The sequence below is a fragment of the Moschus berezovskii genome, chromosome 4 (genome assembly GCF_049115385.1).
Source record: "Moschus berezovskii isolate FMDL1 chromosome 4, NW_MosBer_1.0, whole genome shotgun sequence".
Lineage (NCBI taxonomy): Eukaryota > Metazoa > Chordata > Mammalia > Artiodactyla > Moschidae > Moschus > Moschus berezovskii.
In genome coordinates, this window is record NC_142463.1 from 63,304,830 (window position 1) to 63,318,185 (window position 13,356).

At 42.3% G+C, this 13,356-nt stretch overlaps 1 protein-coding gene and 1 pseudogene across 2 annotated transcripts in view; one reads left to right on the plus strand and one right to left on the minus strand.

Moving 5' to 3' along the window:
• Nucleotides 1-13,356, plus strand: part of DNAI3 (dynein axonemal intermediate chain 3) — an 85,178-nt gene that overhangs the window by 63,336 nt on the left and 8,486 nt on the right. For both annotated transcript variants that reach the window (XM_055402182.2, XM_055402185.2), the window contains 3 exons: nucleotides 2,535-2,598; nucleotides 10,812-10,942; nucleotides 12,662-12,866. In XM_055402182.2, coding sequence (XP_055258157.2) covers nucleotides 2,535-2,598; nucleotides 10,812-10,942; nucleotides 12,662-12,866 — 400 coding nt within the window. The remainder of the gene's footprint in view (nucleotides 1-2,534; nucleotides 2,599-10,811; nucleotides 10,943-12,661; nucleotides 12,867-13,356) is intronic.
• Nucleotides 9,773-10,031, minus strand: LOC148778059 (small nuclear ribonucleoprotein G pseudogene; annotated as a pseudogene).

Consider the following 13,356-nt stretch of genomic DNA (forward strand, 5'->3'; position numbering starts at 1 on the left):
AGATGATGACTGAGGTCATGAAATTAAGTTTCTCTTTGGAAGGAAAGTTATGACCAACCTAAACAGCATATTTTTGTCAACAAAGGTCCATCTAGTCAAGGCTATGGTTTTTTCAGTAGTCATGTATGGATGTGAGAGTTGGACTATAAGGAAAGCTGAGCTCAGAAGAATTGATGCTTTTGAACTGTGGTGTTGGAGAAGACCCTTGAATGTCCCTTTGACTGCAAGGAGATCCAACCAGTCCATCCTAAAGGAAATCAGTCCTGGGTGTTCATTGGAAGGACTGATGTTGAAGCTGAAACTCCAATATTTTGGCCACCTGATGCGATGAGCTGACTCATTTGAAAAGACCCTGATGTTGGGAAAGATTGAAGGCAGGAGGAGAAGGGGACGACAGAGAATGAGATGGTTGGATGGCATCACTGACTCAATGGACATGAGTTTGGGTAAACTCCATGAGTTGGTGATGGACAGGGAGGCCTGGAGTGCTGCGGTTCGTGGGGTCGCAAAGTGTCAGACATGACTGAGCGACTGAACTGACCTAACTGAAAGCATGACACCCTTGGCTTGAACTCCTCTTTAGTGACTTCTTCATGATACACAAAAAATCCAAACTCCTTACACCAAGGCCTGTAAGTTTCTGCATAAGTTACCTCCTTTCTCTCTCTCTAACTCATCTGTACCAATCTCCTCACTCTGTCTGCTCTGATTTTTTTCTCTCTCATTTTTTGAACCAAACTCTTTCCTGCCTTTCAGGTCCCTGCACTCCTTGGAATGAATGACATTCATCATTCAGCAGTTATTTATTGATCATTTAATATATGCTGGACACTGTTCTTCACCAAGGGAATATAGCAGTGAACAGAACAGCTAGAATTCCCTGCCCTCTAGGGGGATGACATTCCAGTTGGACACTCTTCTACCAGCCCTTGATGTGGCTGACTGATCCTTCTACTTCGGACAGAAAATTTAAGGGAGTTTAATGGGGGCAAAGGGCTGAATCAGGAGGGAGTGGAGCCCTGGAAGCAGAGAGGCCAGGTTGAGGGTGAGCTCAGGTGGGCCCATCCAGGGATGAAGAGAGCCTGAGCAGTGGGGACAAGAATGTCACATAGGTGTAGGGGGAGTGGAAGTGTCAGAACTAAGTAACCAGATGGAGAGGGTGTGAAGGTTTCCAGCCAGGTAGCCGGTGATATAACGGGTGTGTGTGCATGTGCGCTGTCACTTCAGTCATGTCCAACTCCTTGTGACCCTATGGACTGTAGCCCACCAGGTTCCTCTGTCCATGGGATTCTCCAGTCAAGAACACTGGAGTGGGTTGCCATGCCCTCCTCCAGAGGATGCCCACCACCCCTGCCCGCCAGGGATCAAACTCATGTCTGCCCGTGTCTCCTGATTTGCAGGTGGATTCTTCACCCACTGAACCACCAGGGAAGCCCAATATAATGGGCTCTCAACAAATATTTATTAACTGGGTACAAATTATTCCTTTGACTCAGTTCAATGTCAAAATCCCTCATTTCAGCTATGAGAGCCAGGAGATACTAACTGTCTTAGAGGACTTTGATAAAGGCTGAGGTCACATACGTAAAGCTCCTGACAACTCCAGCAAGCACTGTTAGTTCAGTTCAGTTGCTCAGTTGTGTCCAACTCTTTGTGACCCCATGGACTGCAGCACGCCAGGCCTCCCTGTCCATCACCAACTCCCGGAGTTTAGTCAAACTCATGTCCATTGAGTAGGTGATGCTATCCAACCATCTCATCCTCTGTCATCCCCTTCTCCTCCTGCCTTCAATCTTTCCCAGAATCAGGGTCTTTTCCAGTGAGTCAGTTCTTCTCATGAGGTGGCCAAAGTATTGGAGTTTCAGCTTCAGCATCAGTCCTTCCAATGAATATTTAGGATTGATTTCCTTTAGGATGGACTGGTTGGATCTCTTTGCTGTCCAAGGGACTCTCCAGAGTCTTCTCCAACACCACAGTTTATGATGTTGGAGTAAATCATAGACCCAAGGGTGATGTGTACAGTAGGCATATCCCAGGTGCCTGTTCTGTTAGACTCTGTACCAAGAGGGGAGGGAAGACTTGTCCTCAGGCTCTGAATTTCTAGCACCAAACACAGTCCTTGTCTGTCAAGTGAGTTGACGTGGATGAATGTCAATGAATGTCAATGAAAGCCCATCACCCTCAGGCTTTGCTGGTGGCTCAGACGGTAAAGCGTCTGTCTGCAACGCAGGAGACCCGGGTTCGATCCCTGGGTTGGGAAGATCCCCTGGAGAAGGAAATGGCAACCCCACTCCAGTATTCTTGCCTGGAAAATCCCATGGAGCCTGGTGGGCTAGAGTCCCATGGGGTCGCAAAAGAGTCGGACACGACTGAGTGACTTCACTTCATTCTTCCATCACCCTCACTGCACCAAACTGTCATTTGATTAAATCAACCTGTTGCTTTGTGTTTGGGTTGCAATCAGTCTTAGCACATGAATGTGAGGTTTTTTGTCTCTTGTCAGTGTACTCATCGGGAACCTGTCATGTTTTTAGGAAGGTGAAGTGATATACACAGATTGGAAAATGGAAAAAGACCCTGAAACTGGCCGATTTATGGGTAAGGTTTATTCCTTCTTTATTGTTTCTTTATGTTTCCTATTATTTTTCAATAATTCAATTCATTTATTTTTAATTGAAAGATAATTGGTCAACAATAAATTGTGTTGGTTTCTGCCAAACATCAACATGAGTCAGCCATAGGTATACCTGTGTCCCTTCCCTCTTGAACCTCCCTCTCACCTCCCTCCCCATCCCTCCCCTCTAGGTTGTTAAAGAGTCACACAGCAGTTTCTCATTGGCTACCTATTTTACATATGGTAATGTACATGTTTCCATGTTATTCTCTCCAAACATCCCACCCTCTTCTTCCTCCCCCTCACCATGTCCATAAGTCTGTCCTCTTTGTCTGTGTCTCCATTGCTGCCCTGCAAACAGGTTGATCAGTACTGTCTTTCTAGATTCCATATATATGCGTTAATATACAATATTTGTTTCTGACAACTTCACTCTGTATAATATGTTCTAGGTTCATCCTATGAGTAAGTTTTGATGCTCGCTCCATTATTAATAAGCTGTTTCTTTTTTCCAAAGCACTGAGGAGCCCTGGCCTGCCTTATGGGAGGGAGGGCATGTGAGTTTCTGACCCTACACTTGCTATTAAAGTGAGGGCTTCAGATAAGCCGCACCATTGTCACCTAGGAGCTTGTTAGAAAAATAGGATGCTACCCCAGGCCTACTGAATCTAAATACAGATTTTAATAAAATTCTCCAGGTGATTTGTTTTCACACCAAAATCTGAGGAGCACTAATCTGTTGGTACTTAAATTATGGAGATGCTTGGACAATTTATTTTTAAAACAACAATGCTGTTTCAATACTTCAACAACCCAGTAGCTCAGCAGTGTGGAAAACCTATCAAGGTGAAATTATAAGCTAAATTCACCATGATCTTGAAGACCTCAGCACTGTAAGGGAGAAGTAACTCTAGGGGCTGGGACTGGTGGTGTCCATGTGTTCCCCTGATCTTAGGCCCGGACTCTGGGCAAATGAACAGAGGTATGAGGGTCACCACGCCCAGGTATGAACAAGAATCAGAGTCAATGATTCAGGCTTCCCTGCTGGCTCCAGATCCACCTGCCAAATGCAGGAGACGCAAGAGACTGGTTCAATCCCTGGGTTGGGAAGATCCCCTGGAGAAGGAAATGGCAACCCATTCCAGTATTCTTGCCTTGGAAATCCCATGGACTGAGGAGAATGGCAGGCTACAGTCCATGGGGTCACAAGGGTTGGACATGGCTTAGCAACTAAACCACCACCACCAATAAGCAAAGTTCCCTGTCAAAGCTCAGAGCCTTGAGGCACACTACAATTACAACCACTTGCTTTAATGCTTTGGATTTTATCATGGTGTGAACATATATTTGACCTATTTTTCAGAGTGTGGAATAACCATGAGATAAGGAAGAGGCAGCTCCTGGAACCACTTGAACCCTGTGGAGCAGTGAGAAGGAGCAATGAGGCTTGGTTTGCAGAAGGGCTAGTCAGTCTTGTGGGTGGTTGGAGCAGATGGACCTTTGTGAGAGTGATTGAGGTCCAGAGGTAGAGCCACCGCCTGCAGGGGACAGCTGTTGGAGCTCAGATCTCTGCCTTAAACTTAATCTTCACTTTTGAGTCTGGTTCTGCAGGTTAGTGTCTGCCTTAGACCTGCAAAATCGGCTTTGTCAGCATTGCCTCCAGGGTGGTCATTTTCATTTGGAAACAAAGGCATTCCTACTTTCCTTACACAAGTCTCCTGCCTAGAGACCTAAATATGTGTTATTAATAAGAGTGGGGCATTGAGAAAGGATTGGATATGTCTTAAAAAAGAGTCAAGTGCATGTAGAACCAAGACTGATTTCCCATTTTCCAGTCATTTTCAATTCCATGATTTAAGGTTGAACTCAACATTATATACTAAGTATAATATAACATAGTGAATTACATTCAACTACTTTTAGGCTGATTCATGTTTCTATTTATTTAATAATTCATGAATGTTAGTAGTGCATGTGCTGCAGGCCAGGCACATTAGTGCATGGTAACAGTCTCCTCCACACCCCTGGGATACAAGTTGAGGCGATGACTCAGTTTGTGACACCATGACTTGGTTGTGCACAGTTGAACATGGGTTCCTCCTGGTCTCAGATTTTCTTGGAGGCTTACCCTAAACTGCTTTTAAGGTAGCCCATGGCAAACAGGTTGAGCTATTTATTTTAAGTGAATTGCATTCCATCTATAGAGCCAGTGACAATAAACTTAAAAACTAAAAGCTTTATGTTTATACCTCTTTGATGTTTGTTCTTACTTTCATTCATTCATCAAATCATTACTGAGAATCTACTATGTGCCAGGCACTAGGGATACAAAGATAAACAAGATAATTTCTCCCCCAAAGGAGATTGCTGATTTATTGGAAGTCAGCCACATAAACAAATGATGACATTACACTGTCATTGGTGCTGTGGCTGGCAGCCAACACAAATGATATGGAATCCCACAAAGGGACCACCTCTCTTGGGTGGTTAAGAAAAGGCCCTACAGGGAGTTTGGGGGAGAACAGATAGATATGTGTGTATGGCTGAATCCCTTTGCTGTTCACTAAAACTGTTGCAACATTGTTAATTGGCTATGCATGCTCAGTGGCTTCAGTCGTGTCCGACTCTTGTGACCTCTTGGACCACAGCCCAATAGGCTCCTCTGACCATGGAATTTTCCTGCCAAGAATACTAGAGTAGATTGCCATTTCCTCCTACAGGGGAACTTCCCAAGCTCCCAAGGATGAAACCCACATCACCTGCATCTCCTGCATTGCAGGCAGATTCTTTACTGCTGAGCCACTGGGGAAGCCCTAATTGGCTATACCAGAACACAAAATAAAAAGTTTGGAAAAAATGAAAAGGCCCCACCATAGAGAGATACAGTTGAGCTGGGTCTTAAAGGGTAGATTTCAAATTTTCAGATGGAGAAAGACATTCCAGGTAGAAAGAGGAGCAAATGCAAAAACACAGAAGCATGATACAGGATGCTTGGGGCTGGTGCATGGGGATGACCTGGAGGGAGGATATAGGGAAGAGGGAGGTGGGAGGGGGGTTCAAGAAGGGGAACACATGTATACCCAGGGTGGATTTGTGTCAATGTATGGCAAAACCAATCAATATATTAATATAAAGTAATTTACCTCCAATAAGGAGAAGGCAATGGCAAGCCACTCCAGTACTCTTGCCTAGAAAATCCCATGGATGGAGAAGCCTGGTAGGCTGCATTCCATGGGGTCGCTATGAGTCAGACATGACTGAGCGACTTCTCTTTCACTTTTCACTTTCACACATTGGAGAAGGAAATGGCAACCCACTCCAGTGTTCTTGCCTGGAGAATCCCAGGGACGAGGGAGCCTGGTGGGCTTCCGTCTGTGGGGTCACACAGAGTCGGACACGACTGAAGTGACTTAGCAGCAGCAGCAGCAGCCTCCAATTAAAAAAAAAAAACACACACACACAGAAGCTCAGAAGAGCAATGGACAAGTAGGAAACAGGGAGACCTCCTGGCCAAAGCGTAGCAGTAGAGAGGACTACAGCAGCAGGAAAGGCTCCAGGAAGGACATTTTGGTCTACGATGGCAAAGAGCCTTGAGTACCTCAATAAGCCATGGACCTCATCCTAGTACCATCAATATGATCAGAAAATCACTGTGTCAGGACAGCAGGGGTTGCATTAATTTATTGGTGGGTCTTACAATGGCAGCAGGGTGACCAGTTGCAATAGTCTAGATGAGGGATGGAGAGGACTGACATGCAGGTATGGTGATGAGGATGGACAGATGAGGGAGAGGTTTAGAGGTAAAAATGCCAGGGCTTTGTGACCAGTGGGATATGAGTGGAAAAGTAAAACAGAAAGTGCTTTTTATTTCTTGGCATTTAGTTCATTCCTAAAAAAAAAAAAAAGAGAGAGAAATAGCTCTAACCACCTACTTAAAGGTCATTTTTAAATCATCCTCTTACTTTAATACTTTAAAATTACCAATCAAGGATTTTGTAACATGGAAAGTCAAATGACACTTATTCCAATTGGATAATGGTTGAAGTTCAGGGACTGTCAATACATAGAGGTGCTGAACTGTAAATTGTACGGCTTACTTACATTCTGTGAATTGGCAGTGTTTTCCTTGGGAGTTACCAGCCCAATGGCATTCATAAACAGCATGGACATTTCCTGAGGCAATTACTAGGACCCATTTTCTCTTGATCTGCCCCAAGTTCAAATGTGCAAGGCAAGAAGAAAAGTTTCTTCTTTTAAGAAGAAACTTCTGAAAGATAGATTACCCTACCTGAAATATGTGTGATGAAGAAGTCATAATCAAACAAGGCTTCCGGATGACCCAAGAAATACAGACTGATGTATTTGATGATGATGACACTTGACATAATCATCTCATGTACTCAACTCACAAATCGGCACATGTCATGTGTCAGGCACTCTTCCCAATACTTTCCATGGATTAACTCATTTAATCTTCACAGCAACACTGTGGATTTGAACCCAGGCCGTCTGTGCTCTAAACCACATCAGGATGCAAAATCCTTCTTTAGATAATGACTCTGGGAACTACTGTTTTGTTTGTTTAAGTTTCTTACGTGACTGGGGGCTCTGGAATTTCATTGAATAACTTAAGGATAGCTCCATTTACTGCTGAATGGCACTAAGGTCTTTCGAAGGACAAAAGAAAGGAAAAGTTATATGGGCCGAGAACATTCAACATGTTAAAGCACCAGTCTTGATGGTTATCTATATTCCTATCACTCATTAAATTTTGCCGAGGGTTTCTAGACTCCTGGATAGCCCTGTTCATAGAGTGAGATGGTATAGGAAATCCCAGCTCAACAAGGACAAAACCAGGATCTGAGAAATACAGCATCAGCAAGAAGAAAGCTGCTGGTTTCCAGGGATCTCCTGCCTTCCCAGGAATCTTCCAGATCACTTCAAGATGGCCTTAGAAATAAGTCTTCTCTGCTGTCTTCAAGATGGAGCTTTGGCTAGAGGAAAATTGGCCTTTTTGTTTGTTTGTTTTTAACTTAGAAGAGCCAAAGTTAAATTTATATTTTATAAGGTTTTTCAAATAATTTTTAAATTGAGATAAAAATATACATAAACAAGAAATTTAACATGTTAACCATTTTTTAAATATAGTTCCATGGTGTCAAGTGTATTTACACTGTTGTGCAACTAGTCTCCAGAACTCTTTTCACCTTGTGGAACTGAAACTCTGTTCTGGTTAAACACTAGCTCCCACTCCTCTTTCCTCTCAGCCTCTGGCCACCACCTTTATGCTTCCTATCCCTATGAATGTGACTGCCATAAGTACCTTATGTCAGTGGAATCATACAGTATTTGCCTCTTTGCGACTGGCTTATTTCCCTTAAAATAATATACTCAATTTTCATTCATGTTGCAGCATATGTCAGAATTCCCTTGCTTTTAAAGGATGACTGATACTCCATTGTATGGGTATACCACATTCTGCTTATCCATTCATCCATTGATGGACATTTGAGTTGCTTCTACATTTTCAGTATTGCAAATAATGCTTCTATGAACATGGGTGGACAAATATCTCTTTGACATGTATCAGCTTTTTGAAAGATTATGGTAGCTCTTTTTTCTGCTTAATGTTATGTTGGTGTTCTGAGAAAAAATCGAACCTTCACATAGCTATTAATATGTTGAGATTCAGAGTAAGTTGGTGGTTTTAGTACAAAGTAGCCGCACACTGCAGTTTGACCTCGACAGGCACGTATTTTTAGGGCCATCCTTGGGACTTGTGGGTGTGGGCAGCAAGGCGGGAGGAGCAGCCGGCTCTAAAGCCAGGCCAAGGCAGAGAAAACCAAGCCACAGCAGAGTAGATGGACTCGGGGTGCCCAGGACAGAGACAAAGGGGAGGTCATCATTTTAATATCCAAATCAGCTCATCCTCTAGTCTTCCCAGTGGCAATAAATGGAAGGTACAATGAGCCCGTCGCTCTCACCAGAAACCTGGTTGTCATTTCTTTCACCCCTCATGTCAACTCTAGCTCACAAATATTTCTTGATTATCCACTCCTCCCTTGCATCTTCATTCAAGTCACCATCCTTTCTCACCATAACTGCAGCAACCACCTCCCATAGTGTCCCCTCTTTGCTTTTATCTCCTCTGATCTAGTCTTTCCACAGCAGTCAGAGAATCATTTCATATATCAATCAGATCATCTTCTAGCCCTAAAGGACTCATTAAATCACATTATTCTCAGAATGTAATCTAAATGCTTTTCCTAATAAGGCTCTGCAGCACCTGGACTCACCCAGGTCTTCATTTGTTTCCTATGTTTCACCCTGAGATTATCAATTGTTGTTCAGTTGCCTCCAACTCTTTGTGACCCCGTGGACTGTAGCATGCCAGGCTTCCCTATTCTTCACTATCTCCTGGAGTTGGCTCAAACTCATGTCCATTGAGTTGATGATGCCATCCAACCATCTCATCCTCTGACACTCTCTTCTCCTCCTGCTTTCAATCTTTCCCAGCATCAGAGCAGACTCACGGGAGTCAGCTCTTCGCATCAGTTGGAAAAAGTACTGGAGCTTCAGCTTCAGTATCAGTCTTTCCAACAAATACTCAGGATTGATTTCTTTTAGGACTGACTGGTTTGATCTCCTTGCTGTCCAAGGGACTCTCAAAAGTCTTCTCCAGCACCATAGTTTGAAAGCATCAATTCTTCAGCGTTCAGCCTTCTTTATGGTCTAACTCTCATATCTGTACATGACTAATGGAAAAATCATAGCTTTGATTAGATGGACCTTTGTCAGCAAAATGATGTCTCTGTTTTTTAATATACTATGTTTGTCATAGTTTTCCTTCCAAGGAGCAAGTGTCTTTTAATTTCATAGCCATAGCCATCATCCACAGTGATTTTGTAGCCCAAGAAGTAGTCTGTCACTGTTTCCATTTTTTCCCCATCTATTTGCCATGAAGTGATGGGACTAAATGCCATGATCTTCATTTTTTGAATGTTGAGTTTTATTTTTTTTTATTTTTTGGCTATTACAAAAGTTTATTTAACAAAAAAGTTCGGTAAGAAAATGTACACAACCCAATTTTTCTGATAATAAAATGTGGAGAGGAGACACATGGAAGCAGTTGATTTCTCTGGTGAACACAGCCATTGTTCATACCTGTTCCAAGGCTTCTAACATGATGACACTATTTCCTCGTATTACCACCATTCCAGTATTGTTCTGTTGCCCACTAGTTGCCATCTCCACACATTCATCTATCACAATATTCATAAAGGGATCAAATCCCCACAGTATTCCTTGGACATGTCTGCCACCATTTAATTTCAATGATAACTTCTTGTCCATAAATTTCTTCAACTCGGGAGGGTGTGCTTTGCTCATGATGTCTACTCTGCGAGCTCAAAGAAGCCTCCAAATGGAATTCGAGTTGCCCTCACCGAATGTTGAGTTTTAAGCCAGCTTTTTCACTCTCCTCCTTCACCTTCATCAAGAGGCTCTTTATTTCCTCTTCACTTTCTGGATTATCAGACTCCAGTCCTATTGCCTTCCTCAAAATTATAGATGCTCTAAACACTTCCCAGGACTCTGTTGTGTATTATTCCTTCTGTCTGGAATGCTACTCCACACCAAAATCTTCCTCTGCCGAACTCAGGCTTAAATGACTCACCTTCAGAGAATCCTTTTGAAATGTCCTTTGTTATTTTTTCTTGTGATATTTTTTTCCTTCATAATACATTTCACATTTTCTTATTATATGCCTTGGGATATGTTTATGGAGTATCTGTCTTTCCACTGGATTTTAAGTTCTGAGAGGGAAGATAATGTTTGTTTATTAACCATTGTTTACCCAGTCATCCATTATAGCTGGTACTTACAATCCACAAATATTTATTGACTAACAATCTATAACACTGACTAAATGATGGATTAATAAATTGAGTAAATGAATAAGAACGGAAAGTGTTCCTTTGAGCCTGCAAAGTGGCTTCGATGGGCATTTCCCTGGACTTTCCATAAAAAGAGGAAGAGCTGTCCCTTGACAGATTGATTCACCCCAACTGACCTCTGGTTCTCCACTCTCAAACCTCATTAATCAGGACCTATCTGCCCTTTGGAGATCTGCCCATTCTTCACTGTAGGAATGTAAACAGTGTTATGAAAGATGAAATGGCCTTTTCCACTCCAACAGCAAAGAAGCCCGTGAGCCTCTACACAGTCCATGATGGAGCTGTCCACACCGTTCAGAGGTCGCCTTTCTACAAGGACATTATCCTCACTGTTGGGGGTTGGAATGTGGCCATCTGGAAAGAAGGTATTATGGTAAGTTGCCTGCAAAATGTAGGAGTAGGTGTGTGGTCCTTTATTATTGAGAAAAACAATAGGAACAACAGACTGTTCTGACATAACAATGCCTTTGGGATGCTTTTTAGAAATATTGGAACAGATGGCCTGGGCCCCAGCCTGTCAGCAGAACCAGTACAAGCCTTTGGAAAACACAACCATTTGCTTTTCTTCCCTGAGGGCAGGAAACATTTACAAGTCTTTTGTTCTCTGAAACCAATGTTGTCTTCTAAATATATGTTGCGAACTCTTCGCTTGGTTTTTGTTTTTCCCCTCCTCTTAAAATACAAGATGACATACTGATTACTGTATGAAGCCCAAAGAGAAGCAATGGGTCTATCATCTTTACTCCTGCACCAGGCAACTTGTCACCGGAAAGTGGGAGTAAGAAATCTAAGGGATCTGTCACCAGGCAGACAGAGACATGCAGAGGTCAGGATGAGGCAGTGCCAGGAATCTGGTGGTCAGGATTTAGGACAGGGCCTGGATCCAGATAGTCAGAAGCTAAACTGCCAAAACCTAGAAAGATTGGTAAAATTGAGTGAAGCAGGAGTGTGGGAAAATCAGTATGATGTGAACCTTTCATAAGCTACTTAAGAGAATTATATATATATGAGTTTCACATCTGTAATATATATATTCTTTGACCTAACACTTTTCCCTTTTATTTCTGGGACTCTAACTTACATGAATACTCAAAAAAATTGTGTGTGATATATGTACAAGTTTGTCATTGAAAAAATGTTGGGATCTTCTTAAGTGTCCTTCCAGAAAAGGACTTCTACTTCATACCAATGTACTTTGATATGATTTTTTTTCTTTACAACAAGCAAGTATTAGTTTTTCAGTTAAAGAGAAAAGAAATTAAGCCAAGATTGTCCAAATCTGTGCAGGGGTCAAGAACCTGGTTATCCACAGAAACTGAAGTAACTGAGCAAGAACAGATTGGAGTGTCTCCTGTAAGCAGTCCATGAATTAGTGATGTTTGTTTCCCACAAGAAGCCTTTGTTTGCATGTTTGGAAGGGTAGGAGACAGCTCCATAGCTTAGGTTAGTCCCAGAAGATGTAAGTAGGTGAAGGGGTCCACCTGGTTGCCAGGTAGAGCATGATGGTGGAAAGAGAATGCATTTTGATCTTCTGTCTCTATGAAAACCCCCCGAAGAAGGCAAAGTACCCCATAGCAGAGAAGAGAAATAATCTTATTATGTTGCATTGGTAGTCCAAAATCTCTCCCCCAAAATATCCATAAACTACTGGATGCAGCTCACAGGACTGACTGTTCATTCCTTTTCCTGAACACCAGAGCTGTTTCCACGGTGAGTAGGCACCTGACAGGAAAATAAAGATATAAGCAAAACTTATAATCTTATAATTTATAATCTTTACTCATCCAGTGTCCATCAGTCTCCAAACAGCAATGGACTTTAGGAACAGTTGAATTGGAATCACCAATAGCTCAATTAGAGAATTTGATCTTTTCTAAAAAGTCACTAAAATAAAAAAAAAAAATGCTATGAAAATATACAAGAAAGAAAAGAGCCGGCATATATAAAAACCCTATAAGGAAAACTAAGAAGACTTCTGAGTAGGCATAATTCTGCTCTTATATGATCATAGCCATCTGAGTTTTATTCTAAAAACAAAAAACCTTGTGAATATCCCTCAGATAATAACAAAAACTTTTGTTTTTAATTTTAGACCGGACCCCTCCTTCAGTCGTGCTGTGCACCAAAAAGGTACACCTCAGGGCACTGGTCCCTGACCAGGCCTGGAGTCTTCTATATTGGCCGAGAAGATGGATACATCGATATCTGGGACCTTCTTGAGAAAACTCATGAACCAGCCCAGTCCCAAAACATCTGTATAACTATGATCATGTACATCAAACCCTGGACCTTTTCTGGTATGTTAACTCTGATTAAAGGAGCAAAGTCATTTTGCCTTTTTTGGGCAGGGGGCATTTTGACATTCATCTGGAAAGCCTCTGATGTTGCTTCTCAAGTTTTCTCTCCCCATGCCACCTCCTCCCTTCCCATCACTGCACTTCCTTTCCTTCCCTCTTCTACTCAAATTTTGGTTACAACCTGAGTTTCACTAGTTTCTTCATCAGTTATTTCTGAGACACATTTTAGTATGTCAAGCAGGGGCTGATTTTGAACCACTCAATGAAAAGCCTCTTTGTTACCCTCTCTGGGTCCCTAAATCACAGGGTGAACTCTAAATCCTTGCTACCTTTTGCTGCTTCTTTTTCAAATAGAATAAGTTCTGTATCTTTAATCTTTTGTTATGTCACAAATTTTCAATATTTTATCACTTTTATGGCTTTCCCCTGGACAATATCAAGCAGTTCTTTTCATGAAATCTCAATGACTCTGTGAGGTCATATATCTGTT